We start from the raw sequence: 19,325 nt of genomic DNA on the forward strand, positions 1-19,325 counted from the left end.
TCTGCAGAGAGCCTGGTCCCCGCAGTGCTATGCAGTCCTGTCCCTGTAGGAACTGAGAGCAGGAGAGGGAGGTGCTGAGCTCCCCTGAATGATGTGGGGCATCTCAGATGGGCAACAAAAGGCAAAGAAAGTGCTAGAGCAGGAGGAGAGGGGAAGAGAGGGAAAATGAGCTTTCAGCACATGTCCGTGGAAACTGACTTCTCTCACAGAAACCTTTTAGTCTTTCCCACAATAAATAAGGGGACAGCTTCTTCTGTGCAGTTCCATCCCGCTTAGGATGTGCAGCAGGGTGGCTTTAACCACCTTGGCTGCAGAATAAGGTTGCCATGATGCGAGCTGTGATGTTGCTGCATGGTCTGCCTGGGTTATAGCCCAAACAGGGTTTTCTTCCATCAGCAAGTCCCCTGCTCCTTACTGGAACCTGCCTGCCTTTTTGCTGCCTGGGTTCCATGGCTCTGCCTCATGTATTTGTCTGTGCCCACCAGAAACGACTGGGGAAAAAGCCAAGCTTACAAAGTCGTGGGGAGGATCTGTGGATCACCAGAGGAGACCATCCCGCCTCTCTTCCTGCACCATCCCTGCCATGGCTCAGTCTCTCCCCAGCTGAGCCCTTCTGGGTGGCCCCAGAATGTGCCAGTCTGAAAGGAAGAGACAATGCGTGCCGTGGTCCTGCCCTCGAGGAGTGTGTCTAGGGACCAAGGGCTTGCCTGCCATTTCCACTCTTGCCCAGTTGCTGCTGCTGGCACCGTGCTTGGCACAGAGGGGTCCTGTGTCCTTGAATGGCACTTGAATGCTGGGAAGTGTCACCTCTTTTTGCCATGACCCCCTAGTTCTCCCTAGCAAGGAGCGAAGGCCTGGCTCTGACCTTGGCCTGCATGGAGGGACATGTTTCTGCACAACTGAGGCAACAAGCGCCTCTTCCACCTTCTCAGAACCTTGATTTATTTGCTTGCTTAAGTTTCCTCCTGGGCCAGTGCAGGGCACATGAGACCTAACTAATTCCCATTGCTGTCAAAGGCATGGTGCATGGAAGGCAAGGCCATCAGATTTAAGTCTCCCCGAGTTCAGGGTGACCTGTCTACTGCTAATGAAGTTGTGTCCTGGAGGAGAGTTCCTTCCTGCTTCCCATCTTCCCATGTGGTCTCCTGACAAATTGCCTACCCAGCCATGCCAACAACATGGTGCAAGATGAAGTCAGCTGGCTCTAGGTGATGCCAGGTGACATGAGACTGTCTGAAAGAGAGATATTCTGCAGATCCCTGAGGATTTTACCAGCCTGGAACTCAAGCCAGCCCCTCATTTCGGTGGAGTCGGGTGCTTAGGAGGCTTTGGGACCACGCACGTGTGGTGGGGAGGTGGGGACCCATGCACACATATGCAAGCTCTCTGGATTGCCACAGGACTAGACTTGTGTCCAGGGCCTCAGAGTCCCCTCCCAGCCACCCTACCCACATGCACAGACCCCTCCGCAGCAGCCACACAGCCAGAACAGTTTGCACAGATGCTGGGAGAAAGTCCAGTCTGCTACCACCCCAGGAAGCATTGTGCCCTGAGCATCTACTGGCTGGGCTGGTGTCTGGAGCCAGCCCTGCTGCTGCCCTCAGAGCGTGGTGACGAGTGAACGTGCAGTGGGGATGGCCCAGAGACACCAGCCCTTTCTTGCAGGCTGTGCTGGAGGGGATGAACACACACGAGCGCTTTAGGACAGAGAAGAAAACAGGTGACTCACAGGGTTTCCAAGCTGTGCAGCCCGTCAAAGCCGTTGGCTCCCAGCCTTTGGATTCGGTTGTTGTGCAGGTGCCTGTGGGCAGAACGGAGATGGTCAGTGGAGGTGCGAGCTGACCTTTTGCTGCCAGTCTGAGCCGTGACCCAGGGACATCCTGGGAGCTGAGCACAGCCTGGGCTGGGATGCTGAGGGGTGTTATAAGGCCCCCTCTCTCACTGCAGGAGACACGTGCTAGGTGCAGCGGTGCTTGCAGAGCAGCTACAGAGCTCCCATTTCTCCCAGGAAATCCAGGCTGATGTAAACCCAGTTTCCCTGAGACCTCCACTTTCACAGCTGCTGGGTGACTTTGGATGAACGTGCTTAAACAAGAACCTTCAAGAAACACCCTAGGTCCCACCTTACATTAGGCCCAACCCTACAAAGAGCCATGTGGCTTCAACAGTTGTTCATGAGCACTAGGTGCTATCTAAGGACACAGTCATATTTGGACTCCTGAGTCTTGGTAGCAGCAAGAAGGCTTTGAGTTCAAAATCATCCTGTTAGTCATAGTTTATTATCTTTACTTGCAAAAAAATGAAAATGCTTCCAGTTCCTGGATTAACTCCAATTTGATTGCAATGAAAGTTGTCTTCAGTTTAATGCTTCAGAGTGTCAGGCTGAAGCACAGGGGCCACGCCACAGGCTGATGCACACTCTCTACACTAAGGCAGAAATTTTTTCCTGGTGCCCCTTCATCCTGGTGCTACATGCCTTGAACATATAGTGCTCAAGGGCTCTGGACCTCCCAGCATTAATGCTGTTGCTGGAGAGCCATGTGTTGGGGGTCCCCTGGCTTGCAAAGCCACCTGGGTTTGAAGTTTGAAGCTCCATAGGTGATGAGTTCCCCTGGAGTCCCATCTGCTGGGTTCTTTGTTTCCATGGGCCTCTTACTACCATGTCTCATTTTTTGGGCAAACCCAAGACCTTCATCTTTGGATTAACTGTGTTCGTGTGTGCACATCTGAGTGTTTTAGCCACTGGGCTGGTGGGAGCCACATGGCTCATTGTGCATCTCCCTCTGAAATTCCACTCAAGGCCACCTTGAAGTCCATATAGAGACCTGGGAGTAGCCTGAGGAAGGTCTGCTGAAAAATACGAGCAGACAACCCACTGCTGCCCAGCCTGCACTTCTACCAGCCTGCACTGAAGTACATTAGTGATGTCCATGCTTGGATGGTCTGTGCAGAGAAAAGCCCACTGAGGAGGCAAGGTCCTCTGGGGCAGGATACCCTCTTTGCCAGGGTAGGTTTCCCATGAGTTCATTTTACAGTTCAGGTTCTCCTTTAACACAAAGTGCCATGTGGTTAATCTGCTGCCACACCACTTGCCTTTGGGGTCCTCTCCTTCCTTGCCCACGCTCAGGGATGCACCAGCCTTTGTCCAACACTGCTGTCTCCTTCCAAGAGCCTGGGGGTGACTCCATGCTGGCAGGTGGATCAATGACTTTTTTGTTATTTGCTGCTTGATCTAAATCTGTCTTGGCTTGAAAAATCTTTCACTCCACCTGGATTCAAGTGTGAGCTGTTTGGCTGAGCACAGGCAGCTCCCACTGCCAAATATTCTAGGATAAAACAGGAGGGAGTGGGGAGTGGAGGAACAGCCAGGCTCTAGGGCAGTTTGGTAGGGGCTTGCAAAACAGAAACCAGCCCAAGACGGATGTTTGTTGTCGGCATGAGAACATACAAACATTTCAGAGGAAGGGGAAGGGAGGGTAAAGATGTGTGATAAAATATGTTTGCTCTTCTGAGCAAATGGGAAAAAAGAAAAGGAAGCTGCTTGCAAGAAAACTTAGTTTGATTGTGACTCTTAGAGGAGAAAAGAAGTTGAGATCAAAATCAGAATCTTACAGGAGAAATTTTTCTTTGTCTCAAGAAAAGAAGTTGAAGTCCAGATGGTTTCCTCGATCAAATGTTACAGGACAGCTTCAGATCATGTTGCTGTTATTACTTCACCTGGAACTTCCAGTGCAAGACGGTGCCAACAATTTTGGGTCCCTTTGAGCAGTCGATACTGCATTAGGCAAAACGAGGGCTTGGATCTGGAGTCGCTCTTTAATTGCAGCAAGAGGTGCCACAGGAACGCCTTGCCCCATGCCTCTGTTTGCTGCGAGGTGCCAGCGTAGGAGAAATGAAATGCTGAGTGCTGGGGAAGATGTGATCTTCCCGAAGCTTTGTTGGGGTGGTCCAACAGGACACCTTGCCTAAGCTCAGACAAGCTGAGCAGCTGACTGCTATCACTCAACTCAGGCAAGGAGACAGAATAGAAAAGCAATCACCTGCTATGTTTATATTTGGCTCTAAAGTGCTTTATTTGGAGGCAAAGTAATGAAAATCCTCATAAGGAAGATCTTTGTTGGTGAGAAAATTATGAGCAACCGAAAAGAGAGTTATAAAAAAATTTGCTGTCCAAGCTGAACTCTAGAGTTGTTACCCAACTGCATGGCAATAATAGAAACAAGACAGTTGAAAAGGTAAACACTTGCAAAGACATTCCTTTCTTCCATTCTTCCTTTTTTTTCTCCCCTGGTAAACAAATTTTAACAAGTGGAATTGCAACATCTCCAGTGTTTGTCGATTTGGGCTCAGCCCACACGACGTTATATTCTGCCCTGTAAATTACAGCTGGTTTGATAGCAGCTCTGGTCCTCGGCTATAAACAACCCTCTCATGATGCAAAAACATGAGAATTTTTCAAGCCCTTGCTATTCCTTTTGGAGCTACTGTCCACCACTGTCCTCAGTAGGACCAAGGAGTTTAAAGATCTGTGTATCTCCCTTTGCAGGTCAGTCCCATGGAGCGAGGCTGGTTTTGGGCAATCATCCATGAGAGCAGCTTTGCCCAGGAAGGAGCAGGACAGTCATTGCTTTTTTGTGGGCTGGCATGCAGACTGTTTTTCATTTATGCACCTCCATTAGAAACCAGTGGTCTCTTTGCATAAGCAATTGTCACGACTGACCTCTGTCAGGGTGGCGGAGAATTTTCTCCATGTGCTCCTGCGGCAGCACGAGTGTTCCCACATGTCATGAGACAGGCCAGCTCCTCTGCTGCATCAGGTGAACCCATGCTGTGTCTTGCTGAAAGGCAGCGTAAATTAGAGTGGCTGCAGAACACTAAATGGCCACAATCTCCCAGACAGGCTAGGGAGAGATGCTGCATCTTGGTTGGTGTCTCAGGTGATGAGACTTCAGAAACACACCAGAAAAAAACAACCCTACAAGATTAATTTGTGCCCCACTAAAAGAAAAAAGCTCAACAGTTTCTAGAAGGAAGATTTTCTGTCCTTGCCAACAATTTATTATCAGAAATCGGGCATAGATGTAATTTTTCCAAGTCATCCCTGCAGCACTCCTAGTAGAAATTGTTTCATTTTAATTTCACTTCCTTTTCCATGTATTTTGCAATCAATTAAAAGATCTGGGAGGACAGTCTTGTACTGAACTGAGAGGCCAACGCAGGCATTAGCACTGCGAGCTCCAGCTATGGAAATGTCACCTCCAAGAGGACAGGGCACCTCTGTCACTTGTCTGACACACAAGGGAAAGCAAGTTGAGCTAATGTACTAAATACTGGTTCAGTGAAGGCCCTTGTCTGCATGAACAAGAGAGTACACTGTAAGGAAAGGGAAATTATATTACATCTGCATCATGCGCTGGTGAAAACATCTCTGGAAAGCTACATGTATTTCTGTTACTCACACTATTAACTGGGTGTTGATCCTCTGCATTGGGTGCAGAAGAAGAGTGATAAAAATGATCCAAGGGCTGGAAAAAAGTAGGATGGAGACAGAGAACTCAATCTGTTTAGCTTATTAAAAATAAGATCAAGGGCATGCATGCAGTGTAACGTATAGGATTCTTCCTGGTTAGAAAATGGGTACTGAAGTGGTTCTGTGATTTAGTGGAGAAAAGAATAACAAGAACAAATGTTTGAAGTCAATGCCAAAGAAAATTCAAATGGGAAATATGAGCTTTTTAAAATTTTGTTAACGCTAAGGATGATTAACCACTGGAACAAACTACAAAGAGAAGTGGTGGATTCTCCATTGCTTTCATTCCTAATGACTTCATTTTTTCTTCTCAAAAAAGAAAAATGCAAACATTTTCCATCAGTTATTTGCACTAGGTGATTTGAACCAAGTTCAAATCTGACATGATATGAATTCTCCCAATGGACCAGCCATTGCCATGATGAATTTCCAGCTCTGTTGTGGCAAAATTGTTCTTTTCCTCAATTTGGCCATGGATACATAGAGAAACCTAAATCATAAATGGTGCAAATTCCCATGGATTATTTCCAGCAGTGAAGGACCAGCATGAGACTTGTCTGTGAAGAATAAAGCTTGATTGGGAGTGACATTGTCAGGGGTGCATTGAGGTGCTATTTGCTTCTTCTTCAAGTGCCAGAGAGGGAAACACTTTTGCCGAGGCAGCATGCTCGGTCCTCAGAGAGAAAAGGCACTTTTGCAAATTAAAAGGCCCATGAATGGGACCCAGATGTTCCAGGCAATATTGTTCTTACTAATAATGAATTACACATGCCTGGCATTCCCCAACAACACCAGGGTTCCCAAGAACTTCTCAGGGAGGGACTTGTTAACTCCTTTGTACAGGTGAAGGTGGAGATGCACAGGCTCATCCTGACACTGATCTAACACCCTGGGGTTCGTTGTGTGGGGGAGCTCTGAGTCCCACAGGCATCAGCTGAAACGACTGGGCTCAGCTGCCCTTGAAAGCAGGGGTGAAATGTTTGATGTTGGCTTCTGGGAGGGCACTGAAAATCAGTGGTCCCTTTTGAAAGTTTTGGCCAGAGTAACACCAGAAGAAGGAACAAAATGGGAATGGGAAACCCAGGAGTCTTGGAAACTAGTTTTCTAATCTATTCACTAAAATACATGGTTAGAGAGAGAGCTGCATCATGTCCTTACACAATAAAAACTGTAAGAAAGAGAAATTCTACTAAATCTCCTTCATTTGCTCTCTTCAGACCTCAACACATTCAGCTGGAAGGTCTTGCTGGGTGACCTAGGATGGAAGCACTTGCAGGTGAGTGGCTTGTCCTCAATAATAAAACATCGGCTGAAATTTGGGTTGCTTGAATGTGAAGTGATGTAAAGGGGGCAAAACCATTCTCATATGAGCATATGCAGTAACAGGCTCTTTAAATACCTACACAATACAAGGAACTCTTGGTGTTTAGTAGCTGTCCAAAAAGCAAATCAAATGGTAGGTATGACTAGAAAAGAGAAAATGGGCTACAGAACAGCATTATTCCTTTGTATGACCTCAATGTTCATTTTTGTCTTCCCTACAAGTGTGTGGTTCTGGTCTCTCCACCTCAAAGGTGTGGAGGATTGAACACGTATGATATGTAGACTAACTTCTGATTGCAAAACAGCTAACTGTATGGGGACTGGAAAAGCTGGGATGAGGGAAGGGTATGATAGATGGTAACAAATACAGAGATGGCACGGAGGAGGTAGAGACAGAGTGCAAGAATTAGGAGGCATTCAGCAAAATTAACTGGTAGCAGCATGAAAATAACTTTCCCAGAGTCCTTGCTTTTGAAAGACTTGTGTGCAGGCAGCCAAGGATCAGGGCCAGATAAGAGAGTGGAGCATCTTTCCTTGCATTATGGGGCCAAGTTAACTCACTGGCTCTAAGCTCACCGCATGTGGGGCAGTAAATGCTGGGTCCTTTTGACGAGGGATGTTCAGCATTGCAGGAATGTTTGAGTCAGTGGGGTTTCCGGGAGCTAAGACTCCCTGTGGACCCAAACAGAGAAGGATCTGGGTTTTGACCTCATTTGCTCCAAATTAAGGGATTGCTGGCCATCTGATGAAAGTAAAACTACCCAAGGCTTTCTCTATCCAGGTCCGTCAGAGCAAACCTCTCTACTGCCTGGCCTGTTCAGGAGAGATCACTGACTCTGTGTCCCATCCACATCCCAGCATCTCTGCTGAGAGTGCTCAAGACTCCTTTGGTGACATCAGGAAAGAAGGGAACTGCAGCCCCTTTGAGAGATGTGGCAGCAAGGACACATCTGCAGCATTGGGGGAAATTCCTGGTGACGGTTCCCAATTTACTCTGTGTGAGATTTTACTGCAGGGCTAGAGGACCACTCTGGGGATCAGGGTTGAAAGAGGTGCTGTGATTCCTGGTTTGGGAGTTGACTTTCTGCTGGATTCAGCTGACAGAGGAGATGAAGGACACTAACGAGAACTGCTGTCATGCATTTTATCAGCCTGTCAGCACAGCAGCATGGGGGTTTCAGATGCTCACTTCTAAATGAATAATCATTTATGCTGGAGAAGGAAGATGCTTTTTTGTAAAAAAACCCCTTTGCCTCATACAAATCATTAGCTAAAAAATATTCAGGACTATTTCTGCTTGTAGATGCCAAGACACATTCTGTCCTGAACAGATCAGACTTGGAGGGAAGATCTTGAGTATCCTATTCCCATGAGCCACCCTGATCAAACAAGCCATCTCCCTTCTGCCATCAACAGCACAGTGCCAACATCACAGCACATGCAGCCCTTCTTATCAAAGCTGTGGAAAGGATGGCGCCAATTACCCATACTCACAGATTTCATCATGAGTGACTTACGTGAGGCTCTGTTTACTGATCACCCTGCGGCCCTCATTAGAAACCTGCAGCAGCAATAGATGGGAATAAGATCGGGAATTCCCCAGCAGAGCTGTAATTTATTAGGAGAGACTGAACCCCTTAACTTGTTCCGGGCTGAGGCTTGTATATTCTGATGTTGGGGCTTTGTGTCGGTGCAGGATGACTACCTACATCTCTCCCAAAGACCCAGGTTGTGTGGAGGAGGAAGAACACATCTCTGCACCTGGGCAGGTCGTGCCCTCAGCTGTGGTCAGCTCTGTCCATGAGTATCAATCCGGCTGCAATGAGAGACTCCCCCATGCTCCTCCACATCTGCCCTTGGCTCTCCTCCCCCTGCTGCTCATTTTAATACCTCTCAGGCTAGAAATTTCCCAATGTTTATGGTAGCATCCAGCTCTTCTCAATCTACGTGTGGATTCAGATGCTTGCAGGAATGCACATATGTATCATCTGCATCCCGGCAGGGAAAGTCTCCTCGCAAACCTGCCTGCCTATCTCTGCTGGCTTTTGGGAGCATGTGCTTCTCGTCTTGGCTGGGCGAGCCCGAAGCAGGAAGAACACGGGGTGACTTTCCACTGGCTGTGCGCTGACAAGGCTATGCATGGAAGCCTGGGAGAGATTTATGGGGCTAGTTCTGCCAAACACTTGTGATCCCACAAAAATTTATCATCGTGTCCCACAGCGTCTGGCAGGATCACAAATGTGTTCCCTTCCAATTGTCTGTGGTGGGACATTATTCTCTCCCTTGTGACCTAATGGTCAATGACTTTTATTTCTTGAGTTTGCCTGTTTAATTAAGGAGTTGCTTCTCACCCAAAGTATGGGATAAGCCAGAATGAAAGCAACATGCTTTTGAGACTGAAATAAAACCCCAAATGTCAGCTCACCCTCCGTGCTAGCTATTAAAGATGAATGAAGTGGTTGCATTATAATGGTCATGGGATGCCTTTTAGAATGAGCACTATTGTGGGTGAAAACTACTTATTTGACATTTCTCAAGTTGCTTTTAGCATTTCTCCTAAATAAGTCTTTATGCTTTGTCTAAACAGTTGAAGTTGATGCTTAATAAAACTCTGGACTGTGCTTTGTCCAAGCACTTTCTATGCTAGATGGCTTCAGTAAACACTTTAAATTTTGAAAGCGAAATAACTGCTAAACTTTCACTAAGGCACCACATGCTGAGGTTACTTAATCTCTCGGTATCCATACATATTACCAAACTCAAAGGTAGCATTTCATGTAGATACAGGAGCTCTAAAGTAGTTGGCAATCACACCTGAACTTGATAATCAATGACTATCTAATTTGCACATGTGAACTTCCTTTTAAAAGCTAGATAACATATAAGCCTCTGTTGATGGGAAGGATGCACCTCCTGACGTAACTGCCAAAGACATCAGCTGCTGTCTGATTACAGGCTGCAGAGTGCTTTAGTGTGTCTCACTGCCCATGGAGTAAATGTTTCCCTCCTGGACCAGGTATCTTCTAAGAGCAGCACTGTTATCTGCATTGCTCTGAAAGCTGTCAGTAAAGTGTTTATAATGCAAACTGGACAACATGCACCATGGGGCTGTGATCAGCCCAAACGATAGTTGGTCTGTATATACAACTCACTCATGCAAATAAGCACGCACAGGCTTGGACAAGGTGTTGAGGTTAGATCTTTGTTCAAAATCATATTTGGTCAAAATGTTTTCTTGGCATTTTTTTTCCAATAAAAAAATATTTATTTTTGACCTGACTGCGAGTTGTTGCATTTTTTTTTCATGTTGATAGAAATTCCTGTAGTTTTAACACGGGTACTGGAGGGGGAGAAGGCTTTTGTTGCTTCAATCTTCAGGGGGAAAAAAAGAGAATCTGCTTTTTGTTTCCAGATACTGATTCTTTTTAAAATGCAACGCTTTTTTTTTTTTTTTTTTTAATTATACAGGGGAGCTTTTTGGCTCTTCAGTGAAAAGCAGGGAAAACATTAAAAAAATTGAAAGAGGCAATTTTAGCATTTCATATCATAAGGTGGGGATTCCTTGACTCTTGGGAACAAAACCTCTGCCTGCCACCCCTGCAGCAAAAAGCTGCTTCTGGGGGAGCAACCAGCAGGTCTTCCCAAGGGAGGAGGACCCCGTTTTCCAGGCATGGTCAGCACCTTGTCCCAGCTGGAGCGAGTAACAAGAGAAGGCTTACAGCACCACGAGGCTGCTGAGGTTCTGGAAGGCGTAATCAGGAATGTGCCAGATCTGGTTGAGAGCCAGGGTCATGGCTTGCAGCGCTGGCAGGTGGTTCAGAGCTTGGACAGGGATCTCCGTCAGGGCATTATCGTCCAGCCACAGGTGACGCAAGGAGAGCAGCCCCTCAAAGCTCTTCTCCGGCACCACAGAGATAAGGTTTGCATCCAGGCGTCTGAGTGGGAAAGAAACAGGGTGGGGATAAGTGAGAGATGGATCTAGCATTGCTTTATGTGCCCGCAGTGTTATGCCAAGGGAGTTTTGATGCTGAGGCGGGATGGATTGATGGCCAGGGAGATTGGATTAGGCTGTAAATAGCGATTAGCAGAAGGAGGTCTCAGTGCAAGGCTCCTGCCTGTGCTTGGAGATATTTGGCCGCTGCCAAGGATGATCCCTTCTTGAAGGCCATTTAGTGCTGCCAACTGATGGCAGCTGCTTAATAAAAGTGTTTGGGCCAAGTCCTTTCACATGGACCCACCAGATGGACGCTGGCGAGCTCTGCCTTGCAAGCACCTCGCTTAAAAATGAACATCAAAGCTGCATCCCCCAGGTCCGGGCTTGCCATGGATCTGCCCGAGTCAATCTGCGGCGGCACAGCCCTATTTGGGGTACCCCCCAGCCTGCTCAGACCCACTGCTGTGGGATGTGCAGGACAGCCAACCAATCCAGAAGAAAAGGATTTGTCTGGAAATGTGAAATATGTGGCAGCCCTGCTTGGGGTCCTGTGTTTGATCCGAACAGCCGGAGCTACCTGCAAAATCACCGCCAGCGAGTCAGACCATATGTCATGGCGCTGGAATTAAGTCTGTGCTCTCTGTATCGCACATGTTCAGGCCTTTCTTTTTCCTTGATTTGCCAATTGCTTTTTTTTTTTTTTTTTTTTTAATCATGGAAACCTGAAGGCAGTTGAATTTGTGGTTTAATTTGGTGAGAAACTTTAATTTTTAAGACTTGTTTTTGTTCCAAAATAGAATGAGAAGCCAAAAAATATTAAACTTATTATGAAAAAAAGTTAAAAGACTAGGTTTGGGAATCATTTCCTTATTTCAACAATGGTGAGCAGGAGACAATGTGTTATCTGTAGATTTTAAAATCCAAATATAAGAGGAAAACACTTCAAATTTGGATGAAATACCAGGAACCAATTATGCCAAGGAGAAAGAAAATTCTAATTTCCATCCATGGCCAAGAGAGCCTTTTCCAAGCTATCTAATGGAAAGATCTCTGAATTCAAATTGCAAACAGAAAGTACTTTGTCTCTTATCAAAGCATGAGAGAAGGAAGTTAACAGAACTGTCACGGCCCAGCCCTCAAATCAGTGATCCTCCATAACACAATGAGGTATAGAAATCAGTATTTTTGACTACATAAAGTAATATTGTTGATGAAAGAGCCCCAGACACTATTCCCCCCTGGCACCAGACCCTTGCCCAAATAGCAGAGACAATAGTTCCTAGTTCACAAACCATTTCCCTGCAATAAACTTCTAGTCTCCAGGAGGAAACCAAAAGCCCATCAAGTGCACGGAGCAGGGAAGAACCCAGGTGCAAGCTGTGGTCTCTGCAGTGGGGCAGGGGCAGTATTTCCTGGGTAAAATTTTCAGATGATCCTGGGAAACAGACCTTTTCCTATGCCACAGAGAAAACCATCTCCTGCACTAGCAGGTCTGACCTGAATGGACAAAGCAGGAGATTTGTATCTGCTCGAGAAGTCCAGTCAAACCTTCCCGAGATCTTCCTCAGACAACTTTAAATGCAGTGCACAAGTCTTGATACAACATCACCTCAAACTGAAATGATACCCCAGGGTGGATGAAATAACTATTTCATTACTCCCATTTTGCTACATGTATTTTCCAAATCACAACACACTTGTATTGCTGCACAGCGGCATTTTCTGGTGCACAGCTGTTCAGATGAGAGTTTTTCAGCCAGCTCTATTGATTCTCCTGTGGATGAGAAACGCACGTCACACCCACAGCTCAGATCCATTGCCACAGGATTTGCAACTTTCCGCAGAGGGCTGACACAAGACAGTGTATATTTTCCTCTTGAAGAGGGTTTAAAGTTCTGCCTCGATTTACCTCCTGTCACCAAGAATGCAAACAAATCAGAGCATAGCATCATTCATCTTCCTGAGAAGACAAATCCAAAGAATAAAGAGCAGAAAAGCAAAACGTGCATCAGCTCAGGGCAAGACTGAAGACTCTACTTGAAAATTTTCATCAAAATGTTTTGGGACAAACAAGAACTTTTTGACCAAAATTAAAACTTGTGTGGGAAATGTTAATCTTTGCTTAATTTTTCCATTCCTTCTTCAGCATAAGAATTCTGTTAGTTTTTTTGGCATCATAATCTGTTTTTGTTTTTTTTTTTAAAGTACTGCTTACTTTTCTCAAATACATTCTTTCATCCAAATCCCTATATGTTTACTGAAAATTGTTTTAAAGTGAGTGCTCTGTTTCAAGTTTAATTAATTAAAGAACAAACAATGAAAATATACAGAACCGTTATCATTTTTCAAAACCGAATTCAGCTTGCAGAAATTGAGATGCTAAAACAGAGCCAAGGGCTGGTACACCAGGCTGAGATGTCCAAGACAGGGATGGTTCATGGCAAGTTGTGAGGTGGCCCCATGACTGTCCAGCTTTGGTCATGAACTCCTGGGTGAAGCCACAGATGTGAGCCACAGGGGAGTTTGGCTTCAGTGTGACAGTGCCCCAGGTCTTGGGGAAAACCGTTAATGCAGCTGGATTTGCTCTATGGCTATTCAGCATATGGTCAGGAAAGGCACTTTTTTACATCCATGGTCCATGGGTATGAGAGGAGTGCCAGTGAGGTAGGATGGGTCCTGGGTGGATTTTTCTGAGGTGCTTGGACACCTCCCTGTCCTTGTGGATCCCTATGGTCAGTGCAGGGGCAATAACTGAGATTCATCTGAGCTTGTGAATGCTCCCGGATGCCACTAGCTGTGGACATGCTGCAGCTCCAAGCCAGGCTCTGCTCCATGTCTCCACACCCTGTCGCCAACAAGAGGTCACCTCTGCAAACTAAACTGAACCCCAAGTGTTCTCTCTCTTCACCTCTGCAGGTGGTGGCACGTGGCGTGTTGTGATGAGCATGGCCACTGTCCATGAGACCCTATCTGGAGAACAGCGCACTCGGGGAGCGTTGGTGAGTTCCAGCCACATAACTGATGCCTTAATCTGCTCCGCAGTGTAAAAATCAGACCCCAGCCAGATTCCTCAGTGGAGTGAAAGGGAGACTTTCTGCTGGTTGCAATGAGCTGGACAAAGGGCTCAGCAACCTCAGAAACAGCAGCCTGCTTGGACAATAGCGCAGCAAGATGCACCTATCTGGAGCTAGTGGAGTTAAAATTATGAGCAGGGAAATGTCTGGGTGAAGGCATTTCACACGCAGCATGACAGGCAGCATTCCTTATGTGCCTTCGCAGCATTGACAAGGGAGCAGGGAACATGGACTAAGTGATGGCTGCATTCCTGGTACCAAAAGGTCTCTGGGTTGTTTAATTGCTCTTCAGGGAGCTGCTGGCTCTTTCTGGAATAGAGGTGCATTCTTTCTAATAAAAGCCATGCATGTGGGAATTGCTAATTGCTATGGCTTTCAGACAGCTCTCCACTCTCTTCTGGAAGGAGAAAAGCTGAAGTTCTTGGCACAGAGTTGTTAGTAATTATATCAATTATACTAAACAAAAACCAACCCAACAGTTCTCTCCTTTCTTCAGTGTGTGACTCTGGCTCCGTAAGTGTTTTGTGTTATGATTTATACCTAAGATAATTGGGCTGATTAGTGGGTAAATGGGACAGCGCAGGCTGGGGCTGGCTCCTCACCTTCCACGGAGATGTTTTAATCTTTATTTCACCAAATCGCTCAGTTGGTTTTCCGTGCAAGCTTTAACCCCTTTGTGGCTTACAGAGGAAGATGTGTCTTTCACGGAACTGCTGGATGGCTTAGAAGTGGGACTTCATCTCACGCCTGTGTTGAGCAGTGCTGTAGATCTGGAAAGCGGATTAGACACACAGTGGTCTCCAGATGTCTGCATGGACATGATTTCCAAGTGACCTCACAGGCTCAAGCAAGGCACTGTAGAGCATTGTCCTGTCCATTGAAGGCAAAAGGAGCTGATTGTAAGTGGGACGTTCAAGAACAACAGCACATTAAAATCTCCAGCTTCTTGAAAGTCTCAGCTTCTGTCTTCAGAACTGCATCTGCTGCTGATAGTTATGGGGCTTTTATATGACTTCAACACGGAACTTAGGGAAAAGTCATAAAAGTGCCTGGAATAACCTCAGATTTTACTCCATTTTCTCAGTTAGGGACTACAGGGATGGGGAGACAGGGAGCTGCCTGGGAGGAACACCAAAAGTCCCTTGGCTTTTGGTCTGAGACATTGCCTATGTCATCTTTGTTCCCTGAGCAGATGTCCACATGAGCCATGGTGAGAGAATCAGGTCAGCACCAAATGCAAGTATGTCTGACCCCCACCACCTGGTACCTTTGCTGCTGTTGGACCCAGTGACAGCTCTGGGGAGCCAAAGGAAGCTGTGTGGGGTGGGAAAAGGGAAGCCATTCCTTGGTCAGGATAGCCTTCATGCGGGCACAGTGTTAAGAGCCCAGCACATCTTTGAAGAGCCACTTCATTGCTTTGAGCATTTGATAAAGGCTTGAGGAGGTCAGGACAGTCCAGAGATGATGCTAGGATCAAAAGCATTCCTAGAAGGAACCAAGCAGGTAGGGAAGTCCTTTTCTAATGAGAAAAGATCGAGAGTGGGAGATTCTTCCTTCCCAGTGTGCAAAAGATAAGCCAATGCAATCAGTGCAGCCATTCAGGACGTCTGGGTGGTGGTAGGGCTATCTGCAGTTGCCAGTGCAGTGAGCATGTCATAAGTTTTGTATTCATTCTGACAGGTTGAGCTATGATCTGAGATCTTTGGTTTCCTGTGCCACAGACCCAGCAGTTTCTAAGAACCATCTTGTTCCAAGAACTGCTTCCAGAGCATTTCAGAGGATGTACAAATTCATTTCCTAGACATCTGTAAGCACATGCATCCTGCTGTCTGTAACATGACTGGCAGAAGTGTGCAGCAGTGGATAACCAGAAACAGCCTCTCTGTTCCCTAACAGATGTGGTGCAAATCTCAGGCTATGACTGGCAGAAGCAACTTTGCCAGTTCCTTCTGGCTGTGGAGCGCTTACAGGGGGAGCTGCAGCCTGGAAACCAACAAAAATGCACAATGCCGTGCTGTCAGGAAACATCCTGACTTTTGCTGCTGTTCTTCCTGCCTTGCACACAGCAGAGCAAATAATAGCCAGCTGTCTGGATGCCGTAGACAAACTATGCATGGTAACCAGTCTGCAGTACAGACTCTGTGATGTTCCTCCACTGCCCACAGCCCAGTCACAACAGGACACTCGGATTTCAAACTCCAATCCATCCTCATTTTTGCAATGTATTGGGCTGCTATTTACTTTGATAAAGTTGAAGAAAACTTGCCACCAAAGATCACAGGCAGCAATGGGTGGTACTGGGCTGGGCTGTTTTCTCTCCAAACCGGGGAGCTCCTCTGCATTGATTATCTCTAGCAGCAGAACATAGGGCATAAAGAAAGGATCACCCAGAGAGAGCTGCGACCCTTGAAAAGGTGAGGACTGACCCATCAGCACTGGGAGGAAGAGCTGGTTGCCCACCCCTCCCTGAGATCATCCCTTTCTCCAGGAGCGAGGTGCTTGCTGTCTTCCCTGGCCCCAGCATGGATGTGTGTTGGCTGAACAGAGCTGATCTCACCAGAAACGTCTAATTGGTGCCTTCAGGCAATCATGTCTCTCTTCCTGTCTGAGTTTATCTTGAAAGGCTTGATTGAGTTACCTCCTATCCCATAATAGGATCTAAGTTCCTTGTAGTAACATAAGAAGGAGATGATGTCACTGCAGCTAAACTTCTCCGATAACTTACTAATGACTGGGGCCAACACCTCAGCTCCTTTCTCAGGCAAAGCTCCCAGTCACTGAGTCAGTACCTGGCTTGTGAGCTCCTGGGGAACTCGCTGTGCAAGGAGCTGAAGGCGCAGCAAGGGAGGTGGGCTCCGGAGCCCTGCAACACTCCCTGCTCAAAGGCACGCTGTCCCCCTCTGCCACACTCCCCTGCAAGCCAGCTCCATGTGTGCAACTCTTTCTGGCAGGCACAGCACCCGGTGGGGCTGGGCACCCAGAGGCAGGAGGTTCTGTGTCCCTGAGCCTGCCCAAATAACCCCGGTGAGGAGCAAGGACTTCTTCCGTCACCTTATACCAGATGGGATAGGGGAAAGGCTGCTGGGGACTGCAGTGCTAGCCTGGAGGGTGGGAAACTGGGTTCAATTTCTATTCTGCCTATCACGTCCTTGGCGTCATAATGTACTGCAGATACAGTGGGAGAATGGACCTGTTGGAGCGGGGCCAAAGGAGGCCATGAAGATGGTCCAAGGGCTGGAGCACCTCCTGTGCGAGGACAGGCTGAGAGACTTTGGGTCGTTCAGCTTGGAGAAGAGAAGGCTCCGGGGAGACTTTATTGCAGCCTTCCAGTACTTAAAAGGGGCTTATAAGAAAGTTTGGAACAGACATTTTAGTAGGGCCTCTAGCAACAGGAGAAGGGGTAATGGTTTTAAACTAAAAGAGGGTAGATTTAGACTAGATATAAGGAAGAAATTATTTATGCTGAGGGTGGTGAGGCACTGGCACAGGTTGCCCAGAGAGGTGGTAGACGCCCCATCCCTGGAAACATTCAAGGTCAGGTTGGATGGGGTTCTGGGCAACCTGATTGACTTGAAGAAGTCCCTGCTCATTGCAGGGGGGGTGGACTAGGTGACCTTTAAAGGTCCCTTCCTACCCAAACTATTCTATGATTCTATGATTCTATGATTCTATGAATGACACATCAGTGAACAGGTGAAACATTGCCTTGTAGGCCTGCTCCGACTCCTGGGCTCTCTGCCCCTTCCACAGCAATGCTCACAGCCCTCAAACAAGACTGGCAAGAGTTCCCTAGCTCCACTTCCAGATTAAAAACTCTTGTGAAATCCATCCCAGGCAGTGAATGAAAGTTCAAGATACAAACGTGTTCCCAGTCCGTTGGCTGTGGAATAGGACTGGGTGGAAAAGCTTGCAGGGCTCTGTTTGGACTGCAATGAGTCTTCACTCCTGACTTTATGTGACATGTAACTCTGGGAAGCCCTCCACGAGGGATGCTCAGGAAATGAAATCAGAGGAATACCTAGACCTCACAGAGTGCTTTTGGTAGAGACAAGAGGGCTTTGTTATCCCCAGTGGCAGACACCTCCAAAACCCCTCAGGTCAGAACCGTGCAAGAAGGATTGCCAAAATCTGTGTGCAGCTATAGAAACTGCTGGCAGTTGGGCAGCTGCACTCCACTGCTGCACTGGCTCCACAGGCAGCCCTTTCCCTGGGCTCCTGGCATTGTCCCCTCTTGCCCATGGTGCCAGGCACAGGGAATGGAGAAGGTTCAGAAAGCAGCCATAGGCTAAGCCGAGTGTCTCAAAGGCCCACCAGGATCCTGCATGCTTTCTGGGAAACATGGTGTTTGTCAAGCACACAAACTAGCTGGAAAAGAGAAGGGAGAGCAGTTTTTGGGGACAGAAGGGAAAGGACACACTGCTCTCTGGGGAGAGGGGGTCTGAACAGGTCGTGGTGCTCTGAGAGATCCCCAGGGCCAAGCATGTACTGGGACATAAGAGCCAGCCCACACCTTGAATGCACGGGGACCAGGACCAGACCAGATCCATCACAACGTCTGTGTCTGGCAGTGGGGACCTGCAGGGGTGTCACAGCTGGGTTCATGATTGCCTTGCTCCATCCACTCTTCAGTCCTGAGCTGACATGGAAATAGGGCTCCAGATGTCCAGTCAGTAGCATTTGACTCAGGCAGTAATTACTAGACTGGTGGTTATTCTGTTTTGATGGACACTTGGGTGGGGGCTTCCTCCTGCTGGGATGCTGGACTGTACCCTGTTGTGTTTGAGCGTCTCCTTGTTCTGGGTGAGCACCCACAGGATTCCCCTATGACCTTCCAATGCAGCCAGCTTTGGTTTATAAATCATTAACCCTCACGTTTATAGCTCATAGACTGGGAAGGAGCACTGGCCCTTGCTGAGAGCCTTGAGCCTTAATAGTCATGTGCTGCGTGCACACGTGTGACCCATGGCTGCCCAGATGATGTCCTGGAGTGGAGAGAACAACAGCTCTTCATCTCACCAGGGCCTGAGACCCTCAGGGCTCCATCTTACCAGAGCCTGAGACCCTCTAGGTTTGGCCCCTCCACAAGTCACCAGCTTATTTTAAACAGCATGGCAGCCACGACCCCCCAGAGCTGACACTCTGGTTGAGGGGCTCCTCCGTTGGGAGGGATGCAGTAGTTTTTTGAGCCACACCACAGCTGCAGGGCACTGGAAAGCTCTTCTGCTCTGCCTGGCAGCTGGGGCTGCTTCAGAGGTGTAACACTGAGTCCTGAGAACAGGACACAGTCTGCCTGGCTGGGATTTGAACCTAGCTGTCCCGTGCTGCCACTCTGCCATGGGCTCAGCGTGACCCTGGACAAGTTGCTTGGATTTTCTTTGCCTCTTCCTTTCTCTGTATGAAGGGAACAGTAGACTTGCCCTGAATTGCAAGGGGCTGTAAAGGCAGCTGCCTCCCTTGAAGAGCG

At 47.5% G+C, this 19,325-nt stretch overlaps 1 protein-coding gene across 1 annotated transcript in view; it reads right to left on the bottom strand.

Annotated features, from left to right (window-relative positions):
- The window catches only part of LGR6 (leucine-rich repeat containing G protein-coupled receptor 6), a 69,703-nt gene that overhangs the window by 37,447 nt on the left and 12,931 nt on the right, over window positions 1–19,325 (bottom strand). Inside the window, exons 2-3 of the mRNA XM_010085659.1 lie at window positions 10,573–10,788; window positions 1,730–1,801 (exon numbers count right to left, since the gene is read on the bottom strand). Of these exons, the coding sequence (XP_010083961.1) occupies window positions 1,730–1,801; window positions 10,573–10,788 (288 nt within the window). The remainder of the gene's footprint in view (window positions 1–1,729; window positions 1,802–10,572; window positions 10,789–19,325) is intronic.

This window comes from Pterocles gutturalis, unplaced genomic scaffold (assembly GCF_000699245.1).
Source record: "Pterocles gutturalis isolate BGI_N339 unplaced genomic scaffold, ASM69924v1 scaffold17540, whole genome shotgun sequence".
NCBI classification, from domain to species: domain Eukaryota; kingdom Metazoa; phylum Chordata; class Aves; order Pterocliformes; family Pteroclidae; genus Pterocles; species Pterocles gutturalis.